This window comes from Psittacula echo (assembly GCF_963264785.1).
Source record: "Psittacula echo genome assembly, chromosome: 14".
In the NCBI taxonomy this organism is placed as follows: domain Eukaryota; kingdom Metazoa; phylum Chordata; class Aves; order Psittaciformes; family Psittacidae; genus Psittacula; species Psittacula echo.
In genome coordinates this window covers 4,203,014-4,224,164 of record NC_137750.1, presented here as the reverse complement: position 1 = coordinate 4,224,164, position 21,151 = coordinate 4,203,014, and the positions used below count along the sequence as shown (strand labels likewise).

The 21,151-nt window shown below is 38.7% G+C and overlaps 1 protein-coding gene across 1 annotated transcript in view; it reads right to left on the bottom strand.

Annotated features, from left to right (window-relative positions):
* CEP112 (centrosomal protein 112) overlaps positions 1-21,151 on the bottom strand; it is a gene marked incomplete at its 3' end in the record, with an annotated part of 157,642 nt that overhangs the window by 44,035 nt on the left and 92,456 nt on the right. The window contains exon 21 of the mRNA XM_080629631.1: positions 13,435-13,665. Coding sequence (XP_080485757.1) covers positions 13,435-13,665 — 231 coding nt within the window. The remainder of the gene's footprint in view (positions 1-13,434; positions 13,666-21,151) is intronic.

Below are 21,151 nucleotides of genomic sequence, written 5' to 3'. Positions count from 1 at the left end.
GCCAGTGTGTGTTTTGGGGGACCACAGAAGCCAAGGAGACCACTACCCCAAAGCCTCTGAACCCTGCGTGGATCCAGCTGCAGGACTGAAACTCCATGTCTGCAAACACCAGGGATTTCAGTCAAGCAAACACTCTTATTGATTTTACTGGACTATAAATTTAGGAGCTTAAAGTTGCAGAGAGTGTTTGCGAATCACCACCAGGGTTGATAGGGCTCAAATCATCCTATGCAATCCAGGCAGTTCTGTATGGTGCAGCTTAAGATAAGTATATTACAGCCAGTTAAAAATAATCTTAAAGCTGTACATGATACTACAATTTAAGATTCTGAATCCCTTCAAATTCTGAGATTATGAAGCTCTTTGAGGTCCATATGTCATCTGTTTGTTGGTACTAAGAAATCTACAAAGAATCAAACCCAATTCTTATCAAAGCCAGTTAATCAAACCCAATCAAAACTGTCTACTTGTGATTTTTGAGAACACATGTTCTTGGTTGTTTTTTGTTATAAATAGAGATAATGGCACTACTTATTGTTTTAAAACAGCATATACAAGAATTCTGGAGCACCAACCAAATGCAATTCCACTTCTTCTACATTTACCATCTGAAGTGTGCCACAAACACTGCAAGGGCATATTGTGGGGTTGCATAAATGGAAAGAGAGCAGCAACACAGAAGGAGTTATGCTAGAGAGCTCTGTGCGTGTTACATTTCCCCTTGTATTCAGGCTGACCCATGTTAACACTCCTTCCACTATTGTCTAGGTTCAGATTATGTTTTACCACCACTGCATATCATCAAGTGCCTGAATCTGCCAGTTTATCTTTAGGGAAAGAAAGTGAAAATATAAATTACAGTAATAATATAAATTGCTGTTACTCCCAGAGAGATACCAGTCAGCAAGCACCGCAGAGAAGATCACATTACAGCTGCTCTCACTCAACTTGCCTGGGGTAAAAGTCTTCATCTTTCATAGAAGCAGCTTTATAACCTCCTGAACCCATAGAAGAAATCCCAATAAATAATAAAAAACCACTCATAAGTTCCATAAACAAATTGGAAATGGTTTGCGCACACTGAGTAGAACCAGGATGACCTCTGATAGACATGACAGAGGTCAGCCAAAAGAAAGATACGCCGAATTTCTGTGCTTTAGTCCTAACTGAAGGCAAAGAAAGCACATCCTACCAGTTTATTTAAAGGCAATTATGACATTTTATTTTATAATGCCTTTAACAAATACCAATTAGCAAAATATATATGGAAGTTGTCTCCCAGTCATCAAACAACCACAAATTAGTGCATTCACTGCAGTTCCAGACATCTTTATTTGAGGGGTCTGATTTTCAGAAGTACTGAGCTACCAAAGCTGCCACTGGAGATGGTGACAACACATTTAGAGCAGCTCTAGCTGTCTAAAACTGGCTGTATCCTGACCCTGTGGCACTAACAACTACTGCCTCATGCTGACTTCAGCTTTTCTGTTGGATCTGTAAGACCGCACAGGTCTTGCATCATCACAAACTGCACAGGTAGCACCAGCGAAGCTCTGCAGAAGCAGTTACCATAAGTTACAGCACACTGGTCAGCTGAGAAGATCTAACTCATAGCAATGCACAGGAACACTCTTTTCCCTCATCTTCTTTTACTGCAGACATACAAAACTTTTCCCTTTTTAAAGCCTGCAACTAAACTAATTTAATACCTCTCGCCTATAGGCTGTTGCTTTGCAGCCTAGGGAGGCATAAACCTCCTCCCCTGGGGCACAGCACTGCTACATACAAAAAAGCACCTTTTTACCTTCTTTTTTTTTGAAGGGATGACTTACAGCAAAGTAAATACACATAGCTGCATACTGTGAACATCACAGGGGATTTATATTACATTTATCTTGACAAGTGAGCAGGTTCAAAATGGCCTGGTGTACACAAGCAGCAGTTTCCTTTTATAAAAGGCTGCTCTGCTCATGCATTGTATGAAGCACAAGCTGCTTCTGTATTATTTTAAGGGCATTCCCTCACTTGCAGGTTACATGCTATTTCAGAAACATAATGAATAAGAATCCAACTGGAAGGTGAACATTTGGAGGGTCAGCCAGTATTCATTAAAGTCTAACTCTTTTTATAGAGATGGGCAGCGCTGCAAATACAGTTAATGGTCTTAAACTAGTTTTCTGTGTGCGAGAGGCAGCTGTTGGAATTCACACTTGGCAAAAACTTGTCAGAAATATCAATTGTAATATCCATTCTTAGAATAAAAAGGTTTCAATTGGATAAGCCATAGAGGAATTCCACCAATTCAAAAATTAACTTCTGTTTAGTTTCACACAGTTAATACATATTTTAGCTGAATTATCTGATTAGGACAATTTTACATGCAGTTATTCTATATTACAGAGTGAGGTCTTTTGCATTAAAAAGATTATGTCCTTGTTACAGTTAATTGGGTTTAAAAACCAACTATAATTCTACAACAAGCCTCAAAGCATCATATTGTGGTTGCTGAGCAGAACTGCACCACAGTATCACAGTATCACAGTATGTTAGAGATTGGAAGGGACCTCAAAAGATCATCTAGTCCAATCCCCCTGCCAGAGCAGGAACACCTAGATAAGGTTACACAGGAATGTGTCCAGGCGGGTTTTGAATGTCTCCAGAGAAGGAGACTCCACAACCTCCCTGGGCAGCCTGTTCCAGTGTTCTGTCACCCTCACTGAGAAGAAGTTTCTTCTCAAGTTTAAGTGGAACCTCTTGTGTTCAACAAAACATTTCACATGAATATTAAAGCTGGTTTCAGCACTGGAGACGTGATATCTGAATTAGTGTCTGCTATTCTAACACAAGCTGAGCATCAGTGTTTCCTTTCATGAAACAGAACAGCAGTGCTAAGAATGAAAGAGCAAAGGATCTATGGTGGGACCACACCATGAAAGCATACCATGTCCTACCCGAATTGCAAAGTTTCTGTATGCTATTTTTAAGGTATATGATGTATTAAAGGGGACTTTTCTAGTTCTACTTGATGGATTGCATGCCCTGAACAGCCCCAGGGGCTGCTCACCAGCAGCATCAGTAGTAGCTCTGGCTGCACTATGGGGTTGGCAGGCACACGGACAACTTCATCCTTCACCAACATCCATGAAGGCGTTGAAGACGTCTTGAATGATTATCAAAAATGCAGCTGTTGAGAATTTTCTGGAACAGCCCAAATCTGTGCACAGGGACATGGTTTAGTGGGACTTGGCAGTGTCCGGTTTACAGTTGGACTCAAGGATCTTAAAGGTCTTTTCCAACCTAAACGATTCCATGACTCTCTATCTTCCAGCTTTGGAATGGGGATTTTTGGCTGGAAAGTTAGACTGCAACTATGCACAAAATTAATAGGAAAACTAATTCCTGCAACACAAATGCACATAGATCTGGAGGAGTTAAGGATGCACAGGGAAATCCTGTTCATCTATCTATGAATTACAGTTTGTGACTGGTTCAGTGGTGTTTCAGTTTGATTTCAATCTCCCAGTACATAAAACCCTCACAAACATAACTCTCATAAACTAGAGGGTTATATACATATATATACAAACACTCATATTCACTAATAGAAAAGCAGCTTTAAGAAATCTGTTTCGGGTACTAGTTATGAAAGAGTAATTCTTTCAAAATGCCTGCAACTAGCTAAATGATGGCCATACAGAGGCTGATCCTCCATAATTAGTTAGATAAAAGTGTAAGCAAACTGGGGGGAAAAAAAAAGAAGAAGGAAAAAAATCAAAGGGTGGGGGAAGGAGAAGAAAGAAAACTTGCTCCAGGGAAGAAGCAACTGTTCTCTGATGTGCAGCAAAGAATTTAACATCAAAGAACTAATGTAAATGGGGCCCATTTACCTTAAAAAACAACACACCACTCCACATTCTGGAATATTTCTGTTTAAGTTTGACAGTATTATGCTTTGTACTAAAATTCAAGATTGTGTAATTTGACAGATGTCAAATGAAAATGACCTTCAGGATGGTGAACTGGAGCAATTTTTGTTATTAAGCATGTTAAATGGCTCTGTACACTATCTGTTTAAACTTCAGAGATTAGCAGAGCACCTTTCAAGTTCATCTGATTGTACACAGAAATTTCATTTCGACCTCAAAGCCTGAAACATGTATTTTCCTCATGTACCTCTAATACCAACAGTGGGAGACTCCCTATGCCAATATCTTGCTCTTTCTACTGCTGTCCCCACCAACCAGATACCAAAAGGAAAGCTGAATCTCTCAGTAACAGAGGAAATAGCATACCAGTTCAAATATGTAATTTGAGCCACCCAAAAGACCATTAAAAATAGTTCAATATCCAAAATGATGTTAACAGAATAATTAGCCAAGTACTAAACGACTTCAAGGGTTTTGAAAATGAATGATAGAAATCCCAAAATCCTATTAATATTCTATTTTCCATGTCACTTTCATAGGGCTATAAATCTTTCTTTTCTCTTTTTTCCTTTAAACATATATCTTTAGGAGAAAAAAAACCCTGTCATTCATGTGCTGAGTACTTCTCACTGGGAAAAGAACAAGAATGAATAGAAATGAATTTGACACTCTACCTGTATGGAGAATTGCCTTTCTGCAGTGTATTGCAATTCTCTGTTTAATGGGGGCCTACTGAAGAGCTGCTTCTACAATTTGTGCCTTAGGAAATCTCTGATTTCCAGTCTTTCCATTTAAACCAACAGTGCATTTCTAATTATCCTCAAATTCTGTAGAGAAATTAAATATAGACATTTGTTTTCTATGAGACTGAACTGCATGGTGTCTGATGACAGTTCCACCATCCTTATCCTCATATATAATTACTCACTTCATCTAAATGGATCTACTGAGCACCTAAATATTTCCCAGCATCATCAATACTGATTTTTATTCAATACTGTAGTGAGCTAGGCACCTTATATAACACCAGCTACAAAATTTGGCCTAAAACACAAGCCTTGTCTACAATACAAGGTTTCAAAACCAGGCTAATAGTGCGGTTTTGCGACATGAAATTGTTCAATGCCTTAACTATACTTCATACAAGATAGCACTGATGCAAGCACCAGGCATTTAAACGACAGACAGGGAACTATAGATTAACCTGAAGATGTACTGTGACATTCTGCCAAAAGATTGCTTCATTTGATAAGCATCAGGCTGGGGGATCTTGGGCTGCAAGAGCAAAGCAGGCCAGTTTCCCTTTGTTTTATTCTCATCAATCATCTGAGAACTGACTATCAGGGAAATCAATGTTGTATTTTGTGATGACAGAGATTCCTAAAATGAAAAGATTCCAATTATCAACGTACTCTATCATAATATATGTAACTGTTCCTCATCTACCATCTATCACGCCAGACAGTTTTGCCTGGGATTTCTTGTTAACTTCCCATTGATACTAACTTTTTTGTCAGTTCAGAGGCAGGTGGCTTTTACATTATGGCACAATTCCTCCTTTTGCTCAACACTCAAATAAGATGAACTGAGTGAACCTAGTGAAGATGTTGAGACTGCAACACTCTCCACATCAGAGTACTAAAACCCAGTTTTCCCATTGCTACACGCCTCAATCTGGTACAGCACGAACACATTTCTGGATTACAATTTTTAGTATTTCCTGGTTTTCTCCTGTTCTTTCCAACTAAATTAAGATGGTTATTTAAAGTGGGCTTAAGATATTATATCACAAGTGGTGGCATTTTCCTTTTCAGAGCCTTAATAAGTAAAATATGCACCCAAGGAGAATTATCTGAGCTTTTACAAGCTGCCTTTATTCATCAGCAATACTGGGCACCTCACTTGTTCATGTGCACTCTGTCCTTCTCTCCCACTTTAACACAAAGAAGTTTACAGAATAGCTTGTATCACTCAGGCCCAGATGGTTTTGGTACCCAAACAGCTGACACCCAGTAGAATCACAAAGGGAAAGGCTATTAAACATCTTTGAAGATGCAAGTCAAAGCTAAAGTTTCCTCCCCAAATAGAAGGCAATGGTACCAAGATGTGACACTGATCCAGGACTTGAGTAGTCCCAGTTAAAGACTAGTAAGTACAAGCTTTACAATACATGATTCTTTCAGGAATCAGAGATTTCTGAGACCCATGCACTTTATCATTATACCAGCTAAGTTTATATGCCTTGATTTTTGCCAAGGAGAGACTGTAAAGCTCCTGAAAGGACTGTAAAAGGATAAAAATGTGATTTTTATTCTTTAGATTCTCCATTGCTGTTTTAAGTTGAATTTCATGGCAATAACAAGCAAGTGTTAAGAAGATAATGACTAGGAAAAAATCCTACATATGTATCATTTTGAGATAGAACCATTTTTTGTAGATAGAAGGAAAACTGGAAATGAAAGGACAGACTCAGCATTACTAAGTTAAGTCGGCATTACTAAGTTACATCATTAGATGAGAGCCAAACAGAAGTTAAGCTTTGACAGTTGGAAAGACAAACACTGAAAATACAACAAAATCCCCTAACAAATCTCTGATCTAAAGCAATCAGTGTTCCTTAGCAAGATTATGCTGTATTACTTTTTGTAGTTTTAAATACAACAAAGCTTCCCCAAAAGAATGACAACTTTCACGGAGCCAGAAGGCATTACCATCCCGATGACTAACTGTGCACAAGTCCAGCACAGTCCCAATTAAAAAGAGAATGGAATATATTGCTCAATCATGAAAGCATTTAAAACCATAAATAAGACACTGTGAGAATCTTAACATTCCCAATGTTTAATTATTTATCCATTCTCCATCCCGAAGCTGTAGGTCAGAATTAACTCCTCCGAACTAAATACAGGAGAACTCTTGTGGGGATTTGTACCTTACTCATTTTCAAGCAAACACTCAAATTCATTTTAAATTCACACAAGAACTGCAACAGTTTCACCTAAATCAGATTTTCTACAAGTTAAACACCCCTCCTACACTCAGATGTGATTGTGAAACTACTTTGATCTCTGTTCCCAAATTTATTGCTCTGTGTAATCCATGACAAAATATAATGTGATTTACTGTATCTCTATATGACAGCCCAGCAGCTGACAGAACTTAATAATTCAGCATAAGAAAAAAACCTTCTGGCACCAAAATATACAAATCATAATTGAGGCATTTTAGTATCACATTACAATGAAGCATTCGCAGCCTGATCATAGAACTTCAAGACAATTAGAATTCTTTCTCACTCAGTTAATGAAGGTGGGTTTTACTCCGTGACATGTTCTGCAGCTGTAAGCCAGTCATTTTGGAACACTTTTGTTTCTTCACATTAAAGACTCTGAAGGACTAATAATATCATTTTACCCCTTCCTATTTCCCAAACACTCCTTCCCCTTCAAAAAAGGGGGGGAGGGAAAGCCACCTGCATCTTTTCTCTATTATAAAGATATGAAGAAAGAGCAAATAAGTATAAACAATGTTTTCAAATTGTGCCAGAACTCAAACATGCAGTAAAGATGTTTTATATTAGTTTGCAATCTATTAGTTTGGTCTTGATAATTGAGCACTTTTTCTAGATAAAGCTATAGTAAAAAATTCAGATACCCAAATACCGACCTAAGCAGGGATGTGATGGACACGTTCCATGGGGCAGCTTTTGCTTTGGCTTGTGCTGACTCAGGTTTGGGGGAAATTTCCACTTAGTACTTACTGACTCCAGGTAACAAACACCAGCTACTGTTGTTTGCACAAACATAAGCATGAACCAGCCCTACTAAAGTCAGCAGTGATTGCTGCAGGTACCAGGATCCAGCACTAGGGCATCAGTGTAGGATCTGTCCTCTCGCCCCTGGCTGGGCACTCAGAGCAGATGGTGCTCATTCAACAGTTCTCAAAGAATCTAAGAATGAATTGGCCAAGTTGTTAAAAAATAAAAATAAATAAAAAGTAATCTCGCATTACAATCAGCTGGAATTACTGGAAAATAGCCAGTGTTATAGCATACCCTGGGATGTAAAGATAAGTAAAATTGGTGAATTAGAGAAAACTGCACCTACATGCAATCAGCCTTCTCCAAAACATAGTATGGTGAAAAAGAAAGGAGAGAATGAGGTAATGATTCAATTGGGCTTCAATTTGCTATAGATTAAACAATCTACACTTCTTGTGCTAATTCTTCTTGGTAAGAATTAAAGGCTCTTTAGCTTATCCATAGCTAAGGCTCAAGAAAAAGAATCTATGTAATAAATTCAAACTAACTTTGGAGAATTTTAGTAAAAAAAAAATGGCACATATGCAACAACTGGTAGAGATCCTAGATGCATTCAGCAAGGAGAAAAACATACATCTACATTATAATTAGATACCAGCTTAATGGTATCATTATACTCAGGAAGAATATGTGTCCACATTTTATGGTTGACCTATTTGCCCCCATGTAAATAACTAGGGTATCACTACAATGAGTGTGGAAATAGTTCATCTGGATGCTCACACAGATGAAGCTGTCTGTCCTATGGCTATTATTATTCAAGTTAATGAAGTGAAAGGTGTCACTCAGATCAAAGGCTCCATTATGCTCAGAAGTCTACACAGGAACCTATGGAATTGCTGCAGAGATGGTCCCCTTCCCAGAAGGTCTTAATACAAAGATGAAATCATTTTTGGTAGTTAATGAAATGAAGAGTTGGCAGAGAAGAACATGATCTACAGAGACAGTATTGAACAATGTAATCTAATGGAAAGCATGCAATGCTTATTCTTTATAAGCAGAAGTAACTTAATCGCTTAGGGGAAACTCAATACTTTTAATAGAGTATCTCTTGGAGTATCTCTTTAATCTCTGACGATGTCATATTCTTTCCCTTCATCTTCTGTTTCTTTGCCAGTGCTGAAGAGTGTGACATCATCTATATGAGTACAGTGCCAGAACAGATACTGTGAATTAAAGGTATTCCTACATACGCAGTATGAAAATATGCCCAATGAATATGTCCAACTGGACCCCATCCTAGGGCTGTACTAGTTAATTAATCCAGCATCACAAAGCTTGATGCTAAAGGAAGGACTAACTTGCTCTCTGGAACACATTATTAGTACCTTATTTGCCAACTGCATGCAAGTAGAAGCTGCTCAAAAATGAAGCAGCTTCCAATTATAGGCCACTGTCTTCCAATCTTTGAAAAAGGCCCTGTTACAAAACCATGATATTAAACCACAACTATTAAATAGAATACTTACTCTTAATTAGGAAAGTGGTCACTTACACAGTGATCTTTGAATTCCCTCACCATTTCAGTTTTATGTTGACTTCCCACCAGATGTCGGTGGAATGATTACAACAGGTATAGACTAGAAAACATTGTAAATGTCCGTATTTACTTAAAATAATAGAAATCTCAGACTACAATTAACCGCTCCATCATTAAAGTCTTCAAGCATGACTTGCCTGGCTCTGGCCAGGTTGCACTGCCATTTTGAAGTCCTGTCTCTCCAGAATGAACTATGTCACAACTGTCCTAAAATCAGAAGAGCTGCAGCCCAGAAACTAAAGTGTTTGACTTTTTTGACTACAGCTTCATCCTGTAATCAAATCTCATCTGTGTTTAGTACAGTCAATACACAAAAATGTAAATTATTTCTCCACAAGAAAAGCAGCACTGGAAGAGAATTAGATGTTCCTGGAACCTACATGAAGATTTAACATGATGACTCAAAATATCTATTTAAACACAGAAAAGAAGTCAATAAAAAGCTAAATGTTGAAAATTATTTAGAGAAGAAAAAAACCTCACCACACCTTTTTGTCCCACTCCAATTTACTCATGTGTGCTGCTCAAAGAGCTCTTCTATGGGATACTTTCATTGTTCCAAGTTTGCTTCCTTTGAGCATCATTAGCATGTCTACTGATCTGCTCAGGTTGTGCTTTCTGAACACTCATCTTTGCCAAGAAAATACCACAGTTGAACGTTATGAACAGTGGCGTTAGCCAAGCCTCACATCTGCACACACTTAGAAATGCAGTTTGTCTCTTGCTTTTAGCAATTTCTGGCAAATCTGAAAACGCTCATGAGCCCTGTGCAGTCCATTACACCTGGCTGATTCGTATTTGTGCCATAAGTGCTGCTGATGCAACGTACAACACACCTGCCTCCTGCTGAAATCAGTCATTAGTGGAATCCAACTACAGTACTCTAATTCTCTAACATGTTTATTTCTTAAACAGTGTATGTTTTCTTTCATTATAATGAGATATAGATTCAAATAAAAGAAATAAAATTACCATCACATCAGAAAATGTGATAATCACTTGATATCATGAAATGCAAATGAATTAAATCTATTCTTTAAATGTAAATCAAAATCATTATGCTTGAATACAAGTCTGCTTCTGAAATGATATTTAAGATTTCTGACCTAATAGTCAAGAAATAAATTGGAGCTATTCTGAAGTCATTTTTATATTAGAGACTGATAACAGATATTATGGAAGTACTGAAGTCCTCAGAACATGAAAAGTGCAGTTTCAATTTCTCCATGCTATCAGCTTTGTCTCATTAATGTCCAGCATGGCTTACCCGACCTTAAGGGCATTAACATTTGTTATCCTTACCCGAGAAGGTGGGTATGTGTTCTAATATAACTACCATGTTACATCTCAAAAGGTTAGCAATAAGGTGATTACATGTGACTGGGCTGCAGCACCTGATCCAGCAAAAATCAAGGCTAAAGATGAATTCCTGCCCTGCCCCAGCAAGAGCAGAGAAGCTACCAAGGGTGTCACAAGCAAACCAGACTTGTGGAAATCAGTTTAACTTATTACCAATCAAATCAGCAGGATAGTGAGGGATGAAACCAAATCTTAAAACACCTTCCTTCAACCCTCCCTTCTTTTCAGGTAGCCTGGTTTTGTCCGGGATATTTTTTTTTGGCATAACTTCACTCCTGATTTCTCTACATTCTTCCCACCTAACTTTCCCTAGGGACTGGGAAATGCAGTAACTGTCAAAAGATACTTGCTTTTAAAATCACAGGTTCAAAAACATTACTGTAGTATGTTTATTGAGCAACTTTCTAGCATTATATGCTGGAATCACTAACAAAATCAAATATACACTACAATAAACAATGTACTACCTTTAAAGCTGAGATTTTTAAGCAAGAGAAAACTAAAGACCTCAGTAAATTATGTGTCCCTAAGATTGAAAAGCTATCTACAAATACCAACAACTATCTAAGTGTCCCGTGTGCTTGCAATGAAAACTGTTCCTCTATTTCTGCTCCCCTCTCCCCCTTCACATCCCCACTGGAACAGGGATATGGGGAGGGCAACGCCATCGGAATTCTGTATCTCCTTCTACCCATTTTTACCTTTCACTTAAGCGCCAGCCATTTCATTTGTATTTAATCATGTTCATGTGAACAACAGTGCACAATTACACAAAGCAATCCACACAGAAATCACTGTTCTAACTCACAAAACAGACCACAAGGATGAGAACCTTCACTTGGGAATGGCCTGACCTTCAGAAAATACGGACAGACAGATGTTCCAAGCCTAACAGTGAAATTCAGCTTCCCCTTGGATTTTTAAGCAATCTTGAAAGAATTGGCAGGGGAAAAAAGTAAATTCAGAGGAGAATTTTTTCTCCCAGATTATCTTAAATTTCAGGACAACAGGATTTGCTAGAAAAATAAAAGGACTTTTAAAAACAAGACTAATGCTGCAAATAAAATGCTTTTTTTCCCCTCTCCTTTGATGAAGGAGATTTTATCCAAGTGCTGTGGACTTTAATAGGATCAAGATTTGAACTAGGTTAGCTGAAACTGTAACTTTTGAGCTGTAAATGGAGCTTGCTCTCTAAGCTACTTTGACTTTTGGACTTTGTAGCCAATTTCCACAGCTCTACATATGGAAGACAGAAACTTCAAATGAAGATTTGAAGGTACTGCAGGGTATTTTCACGTGTTTGTGAGAGACTTTCCATCAGAGATACCTTTCTCCCCTCCTCCTCTCTTTTCCCAACATGTGCTCTTCTTATTAGAAGTAAAAATAGGGAAGTAGGCTAAATAATAAAAAATAATTCAATAGCAGCTAATATAGCTTCAAATTAGCAATTTCTTTGGAAAAATAGGAAAAAATCCACCAAATTAAAAAAAATAGTATTTCTGACAGAACTGACAATTCAAGACTATTAAAGATATTGCCCTATGAAGGATTATTTGTAACTTTAATTTGAGGATGTAAAGAAGTTAACTTTTCTTTTGCTATACTACACATGTAAAAAAAGATCAAAGAAAGAAAAGAATTGAGATTCAAATTTCATTTTTAAGCAAAAATGACAATGTCTTCCTGAGTTAAAATTAATCCTTTAATGATGAATTTCAAAGGTTTAAATACTTTCTGTGACCTTGGCTTTAAATAATTATGCCAAGCGGAGCTTTCCTTACATTCAGAAAAGATTGTGAATTGTTGATCACAGCCATTTTAATGGCTTCAGGCTGGCTGATTTCCAACATAATCCTCCAAATGCTGCTTAAAATTACAGACCAAGAACCTGACGCAGGTAAATGAAATGTCACTTTCACAAAGGCTGTTCAAACACTCTATGCGGATTGTTAATTTGTGCCACTGTACATCGCTTTGCAACAAAATGTATTATTTATTACATTAATGCATATAAAAGATACCTCAACAACCATCTGCTTACATATACACAGTGTCTACCATAAATATTAAGTAAGCGGTTTTTTTAGTTTAGCTTTTGAAAGAAAACTCACATGGTTTAGCTCATATCATCCTGAATGAATGTAGGGAAATACTTGAATTCAGACCCCAGTACAAGGGGATGCGCAGTCAGCGACCCCAGTGAACAGGGAAGCCTTGTATATCTGTTGTCTGATGTAACATTAATCTCTATTCTCAAGCCTTTCACAGAGGCGTTGCTCACCCCATGTACACAGGCAGAAGCAGACCAATCATTGTTACCAACTCCCAATTTCCTTGCCTGAAATTTTTCCTCCTTAAGAACTTTCCTTCTTTTTAAGGGATGAAAAAGCTTGTTAGATGGAACTGCCCTTTCTACTCCATCTATTCCAGCAAAGGAAAAGTGACCAGCCTAGTCCCTGGCTGACTTTGCCTTTGAAATCATGGGTATTTTTCAATCCCATCAGCTCCCGAGTGCTGCGGTCATTCCTGTTCTGCACTCCCCATGGCTTGAAGGTGCTGCTCCGGCTCTCCTCACAGTGAGAAGAGCTACAGCAGCCACTGCTGCCCTTCACAGGCAGGGAGAAGCCATGCTTGTGGCACCCAATATCAGATCTAAAGTACACGTCTGTTCTTCCAACTCAAGTGACCACTAAACAGTTTTCCTCAGTGAAACTTCACTTCTCTGGCTTTTGGGGTGATTCCTCCCCTTTGGCCAGACCACAAGAAGCAAAGCTATGAGAACCTCTTACCTTATCTAAAGCCTTCTCCGTTTCTGCTGTATGCATCCTTTTCAAGTCTAACATCTTTTTTTCTGCCTCCACTTTCAGCTTGTTCAGTGCCACCTCATGGTCTCGAGCTGCCCTCTGCTTCTCCTCTTCCCACTGATGGCCCAGCTCCAGCAGCTGCTGCTTCCGCTGAGTGTTTACCTGAATAAGCTCTTCCTTCAGTTTGTGGATTTGGTTCTCCATATCACAGATAACCTGAAACAAAGAACAAAGAAAGTGAAAAAATCCCCACATCTACAAAACAAAACCCACTTGATTTTCTCAGGCTGTCAGCTGGGGTAGGGAGCAGACTCAAAGGATTCTCTATCCCTTTTCTTGGCTTCTCTTACTGCTTTTCCCCTTCTCTTCATACATGCAGATGAATACAGATCCTCCCTGCCTAAAGCATAGATAGAGCAAGATTTACCTTTTTGGAGGTGGTGCCCCATAGTTTGTGGCATATAATCGCTACATATAATGTCCATTATGTAATGTTCATAATGTCCTAACCCTAACCATGGGGTTTTTTCCCTTAAGAAATGACCTGCTGCCTTCTACTAAGATACCAGCGTATCATCAATCATTGCTACAGATTATAGACTGTATTTCATCATAATGTACACCAGGATTGTATCAAAGAACGTTCTCCTCTGGGTGGGGAACCAGAACACGCTGAGAGAGGATGACATGGACCAGTGCACGGAACCGTTCAATCTCTGCAAACACAATATAGATACGTGACCTTCAAAATGCAAGAGACAGACCTCAGAATCTACAACTCTCTTTTACATTACCCTTCAGTTCTTGGGAGCAAACTATGAAGTGGGATGCAGAAGGTGGAGCTGTGGAGTGGCAGCAGAACAGCATCTCACTGCCTGCCTTCAGTGGGGGACCTCATGAGGGCAAGGAACGAAATCTATCTCCAGTAAAGCTGTGTTACTTCCAGATCATATAGAATACACATTGCTGCTGTGCAGTAGTAGTAGAGTGTACATTTATTACTTTGGATTTACACTTCCAAGTAACTCTTACTGGTCACTTTTCTAAGTGTATGTCTTCTGTAGCTTCTCAAATGCAGTATAAGAGCATCACATCTGGATGTTGCAGATGTCCTTACAGCTAAGTGGAATGTGTGATGTTGCAAGCACATATATGTTTTCATTCATAAATTTGGAAAATGAGCATCTTCCCTAAAATCCTCACACAGCATTCTCCCCTTTCCCTCCCTGCTTCACAAGTAACTTTGCAGCTCCCTGGAATTCTTTCCTAAAGAATGTGACAATATAGAGATGAGAAACTGATGCTCTAGCAAACAAATGTAGGTGAGTCAGCTTCAGTTTATTAAAGGTTTCACAAGAAAGTCTGATGAAAATTACTGTATATTTAAAGATCCCATTGCCCTGGAATGTCAGTTACTGATTCTAGAGCCCTGATCTCTCCAACTATTTTTCTTCTTCAGACATTTTTAATATACTGCCTGCATCCAGCTAAACCACCTATTTGCAGTCTCTGAGAACCACATTACTACAAAGCTTTGAAAAAGAAACATTCATTTCTGACCAAAGTTGGGAAGTGAATGACTATCAGATATATTGCTTTGTACATTAATATCCAAAGACAGATTGTTATAAATACTGTGATCTGAGAGAAAAATAGAGGCTTGAAAGTCTGCCTGTTTTTTTCCAGCTATTTGAACTCTATGGTGTAATAAAAGACATGTTGATTCCCCTCAAACCTTCAGCAGTGTCCTTCAACTATCACAGCTGTAATATGCATTAAATAATATCAACCATCTCAGAAACTTAGCGCAGGACTGACTTTTGCTTCCATGCTTTCCTAATTACTCACTGGCATTATTCCCTACTAAGTCAAAGGTAAAATTGTGTGTGTGCATGCGTGGAGATGGAATGAGCACATCGTTTGTATACAGAAGTATAACACAGGCCACATATTTCAGCTCTATCAGCATTATCTCAAACATATGTTTCATATAGTGTAATCTGCACTAGATCCTTTCCTTCCTTTCCTATTTTTTCCTCTACATATGTTTAATTGTTTTATTAAATTGGTATACAGACTAAAAATGTAAAGTGCATTTTAGTTTGCAATTATAATCTACAATGTACTTTTGTAATTCTTTCAGAAAATGATTTAACCTCAGGAGCATAAAAGGACAGCCTAATTGGTTTTTACTAAACCTAAGCAATGCTAAGTCAATAGAGTTAATAACTCCAGTTTCTATCGGATGATACAGTCCAAGTTCTAACCTGACATACATAGACTTTGGCTTTTTTAATAACTGTTCCAACTCAAGGCCTGCCTGGAACAGTAACAACTATCTTTTCATCTGAAAGTGCTCTTTTGGAGAGCTCATTCCCCCTCCACCACTGCTTTCCTTTGGTTTTCATTCCTTCTTTTGTAAAACAAAAAACTTCTTAAACTTTGTTTCTCCCTATGTAAGTTAAACTGAGGTATTTTTTCCCTAAAAAGTTTGATTAAATATATGCAGCTAAGACTAACTTCTTATAATACACGGAAAATTCATTTATAAATCATATTACAAGCCATAGAGACGTGAATTCTTAACTTAACTGTTCCATCTTTCTCCTTTACTTTGTTCTATAATCAATAACTCTTATACAAAGCTGTTAGAAAAGTCAAATAGCACACTATAGTGTTTTCTATTGCCACGTGGAAAAATAACAGCTCCAAGTCTTTGGATTCAAAATGGGAGTAAATAGCTAGTGGGCTGAAGTAGGGTAAAGTAACAGTAATTAATATGCAAAGGAGTATTAATGTTGGACCTTATAGATGGCAAAAGGAGATTTGGTTCTATTAGGAAAGAAGAAAGAATCTGAAGACAGGGTGATGGCAGTGAAACTAATATGATTAAAGGAGTTCTTTTGGAGCAACTTCACTGCTAGTAAGATGATGTTAAGAGACATCTAATCTCTCCAAAGTGACTGGAAAAAGCTTATATTGGGGATCAGAGACATAGTTCTTGTCCATTACTTTGAAATAAGTCTAGTTCTCACAGCCAGATTACTTCTTCCCATAAACAAAGTCTCTGGCAGAAGCAGCTTACAACCGAACAACTTGCTGCATAAGACAACTTTGTATGACATGGATATCTTCAAACTGCTAATGGAAATGAATCCCAAAATTTCCATCACTAAGATTCTGCTTTGCCACATGCCAGGTTTAATAAACTATTATTAGACTTAAATGTAGGCAAATTAGTATTACTAGGAAAAAAAACAACCCAAGATGACATAATCCTCAGTTGTGAAAAATCCATGAAATATAACACTTGGGAGCAGCTGTCTGTTCCTAATGATTCCATGGAAAAACAAAAGAAGCAATTACAAAATCTCACTTCTCATGCTTGAGATCTGAAGGCATGATGCTTGCTTGGTTTCTTTGTAAAACTGAGTTTTCCTTCTCACTATTGGTTTCTTAAAGTCTTTTCCTGGCTGCTGAGCTCTATGTTTGTGAACCAGGCCTCCCAAATTGTTTGCACGGTCCAAACAATAAACTGAGTACAAAAGCTGGTTTGAGAAATATACATCTTTAACACTTCACCAGAGCAACTCATTCTTGTGCTAAACATAAGGCTTAAGCGTAAGAAATGAAGACTTCATAATGTACAATAGATCCAAAACATTATTGTTACTCACTGCTTTTTAGGGATCAAAATGTTATAATCTTCATTTTGGTTGTATAGATAAAAGTAAATGAAATAAAAGAGATCTGTATCTTTTTTACCAAGAATGCAGAAGTTCACAGCAATTCCATGGCACGGCCATTTAGGAGAGGATCTGGTTCGAGACCATCTTAAGAACCTGAACGTGCACAAGTCCATGGGACCTGATGAAACCCATTCACGGGTCCTGAAAGAGCTGGCAAATGAAGGGATCGGTGTTGGGACCGGTCTTGTTCAACATCTTTGTCGGTGACATGGACAGTGGGATTGAGTGCGCCCTCAGCAAGTTTGCCGATGACACCAAGCTGTGTGGTTTGGTTGATACGCTGGAGGGAAGGGATGCCATCCAGAGGGACCTGGACACGCTTGTGAGGTGGGCTGATGCCAACCTTATGAAGTTTAACCATGCCAAGTGCAAGGTCCTACACCTGGGTCGGAGCAATCCCAGGCACAGCTACAGGTTGGGCAGAGAAGAGATTCAGAGCAGCCCTGCAGAGAAGGACTTGGGGGTGTTGGTCAATGAGAAAACAAACATGAGCCGGCTTCAGTGTGCGCTCGCAGCCCAGAAAGCAACCGTATCCTGGGCTGCATCAAGAGGAGCGTGACCAGCAGGTTGAAGGAGGTGATCCTGCCCCTCTACTCTGCTCTCGTGAGACCTCACTTGGAGCATTGTGTGCAGTTCTGGTGTCCTCAACATAGAAAGGACATGGAACTGTTGGAACAAGTCCAGAGGAGGGCCACGAGGATGATCAGGGGACTGGAGCACCTCCTGTATGAAGATAGGCTGAGAAAGTTGGGGCTGTTCAGCCTGGAGAAGAGAAGGCTGCGTGGAGACCTCATAGCAGCCTTCCAGTATCTGAAGGGGGCCTACAAGGATGCTGGGGAGGGACTCTTCATTAGGGACTGTAGTGACAGGACAAGGGGTAACGGGTTCAAACTGAAACAGGGGAAGTTTAGATTGGATATAAGGAAGAAATTCTTTACTGTAAGGGTGGTGAGGCACTGGAATGGGTTGCTCAAGGAAGTTGTGAATGCTCCATCCCTGGTGGTGTTCAAGGCCAGGTTGGACAGAGCCTTGGGTGGCATGGTTTAGTGTGAGGTGTCCCTGCCCATGGCAGGGGGGCTGGAACTGGATGACCTTAAGGTCCTTTCCAACCCTAACTGTTCTATGATTCTATGATTCTGTGCCAAGGCAGCATACCCCAAACAAGAAATCATCTTGTAAAATGACTCTTAATCCACATACAGGAAAACAAATAGAAAGAAAACACTAATTCACAGTGTATCCTAAATGAAACAAAAATACAAATATGTAAACTGTGTGACAGGGTAGTGTTGCATATGAATTTATATGGCATACTTGTATGTCTGTGTGTGCACATATGACAACCCCACGGGTGAAGAAACTGCTAGCTGATATGGTGATTTCTATTTCTGTTTCAAAGGAATAACTCAGAATTCTAACTAAGAATATCTGTGCTGAAATAGTGTCATAAAAAGGGTGGGTCATAAGCCCACAGCAATTTGCCTGTAGGGAAAAAATAGACTTGAAAGAAAAAAAGAAGGTTTCTCACTCACTTTGGCCTATTTAAAATGCCAATAAATGTACTGCATGTTATTTGGAAGGAAAACATGTGCTCTTAATTTTAAAAAGTAAATTGCATAAGAAAATATAAAGTTGGCAAAAAGTTTCAACTAAAATCTGGTGCTGATGGCTGAAGCTTTGCTGCAGTTACAGGCAACAGAGATGAGAAAAGGACCCAGTGAGTACAGTCTAATTAAAACCAATAAAAATACATATTCCCTTTATTTTTCAGGAGCTCCTACTTCACCTCAATGAAGCATTTACTTGGATCAGTTTCTAAGGAAGAGGCTGGAGCATGACTGCATCTTTTAGACCCACAGTGGTGGAATACATGGACTCCACTGTCTCAGTGTATTACACACCAAACCACATCCACCCCATCATGGCATTCAGCTTCAGTGTTGAGGGCATTTCAAAGTCACAAAAACAAGCAATGCAGAGTTAAGATAAAATCCACTCAACTTATTCCCTGAGGCTCAGATCTAGAGTCATTTAGGTGTTGCTTCAGCAGTTTGTACAGTGACTAACATCTTCCAGCAGATGAAGTTGCAATAACCCTTCACTGCTGAGTGTACTCAGGCTGCTGAAACAGGGCATTACTTTAAAGACCACTGCATTGCTCAAGTGGATCATGACAACCCTTCAAACAGTTTCAAAAGTTTTCCATGTTGGGCTGACTTGGCTGCAGTTGGAGATGACTGTGTAAGTCTCAATTTGCTGTGTTTAATTTTGCTTGCATGTAACATTTAAAACACCCAACAAAGCCACCCAAAGCCTCTGAGCAATTCCATGGACTTCACTCAGACATGAACTATTGGGTTCAGATGATCATAATGATACTTTCTAGGATAATAACCTAAAATATTAGCCTGTAAGTAACAGCCACATTTGAACCACCGATACCTGGCATCTGCCTCTCTGTGCCAATACTCATCTCAGTGTTTTCTCAACTGGAAGAGCATTAAAATCAGTGCATGCATTTGAAGACAGCACAATGTGAAACCATCAGCTGAACCCTTCTGAAAGGGAGATTTGTTCCTTTGTGTCTTGTTATGCTGCCGTGATGTGACAGAGATGGATGAGGTACACATAACATTTGTTACTGGGTAGTGGATTATTTTTGAAAGGAGATCAGTCCAGTCAAGGGAAAGGAAGTCTGGAGTAAAAACAAACCTTGCTTTGATGATAGAGAATTAAAAGGAAAATAAGGAACAAAGTAGAAGCACCCAGTGATCCAGTGGTGACAATGACTCCCTTTTAACCCATGATCAGTGCAATGTCCCAGAAGAGGTGGATGAATATCCCATCCCAGTCACAAAGCAACTGGTGGCACATGTACTGTAAAATATCTCAGAAGGGATTATCTGTTGAAAGTGGGAATCTGAACTACTTTAGCTTACTTACTAATAAACAAAGCTTTATCAAGTGCTGAGAAACAGATAATACAAGTTTCCCTACCATCACAAAAATAAGCAATGAGTCCTAAAAAGTAAACAAATATTATTTGTTTGCAACTCAATGCTTAGAAAAAAATACAGCTGTAAGAACTTCAAAGATGTGTAATACTGATTTCTGTTTAAAACAAAATTGGTTTATATTAATAAATCTTACTACTGCAGATTTGGCAAGTCACAACAATCGGTCTGGCGCTTGATCTCATTGTGGTCTTAGGGAACTATCACAGTGATTTTTACCCTTAAAACATAAGAGTCAGGCAACCAAGCACAGGACCAAGGGCCAGGCAGAGTCCTAAGTGCTTTCAGATACTTTTGTTCACAAAGTATCCTACCCAGTTGGACTCACTGGGCCCAGTATACCTGTTTTCTCCTTGCCAGATGAATTTCAACTGGCCAGTTCAGCCCACTGGCAGCTCTATTTGTAGCTCCATTTTAACATGACGAAGATAAAAAGGACACACAGCAGTACTGAAAGAGAAATCTTTCTGTTTAAGCTACAACCTAAACCTGAAGAGATATCACACCTCAACCAACACTTTAAAAGATTTATGAATTAGCAAGAGTCACTGAAATTTAACAGCTCAAGTTTCTTGTCATCTTTAAATAAAGCTTTGTAATTAACTTTATTATGACCATTTTAACCAACTATACTAAAAATATTTGCTATACCATATTAATTTCAATTAAAATATGTTAAGAATTTAGAATCCAATTGCTGGTAAAATCAGCAATTTGTTGATATTATGAATCCTTGAAAAGATAGATTTGATTTGCAATGCAAACTTCTACAAATGTCACACACACTATCACATGGGTAATGATGTGGCAGAGCACAACTCAACAGGGATAAGTAATAAACAGCTATTTAGCTCTCACAGCACCATACATTACACTGTCAAATTTAAATGCCTTTTGGGTAAGAACACATAGGTCCATAAATATGGTAATTAAGGGAGC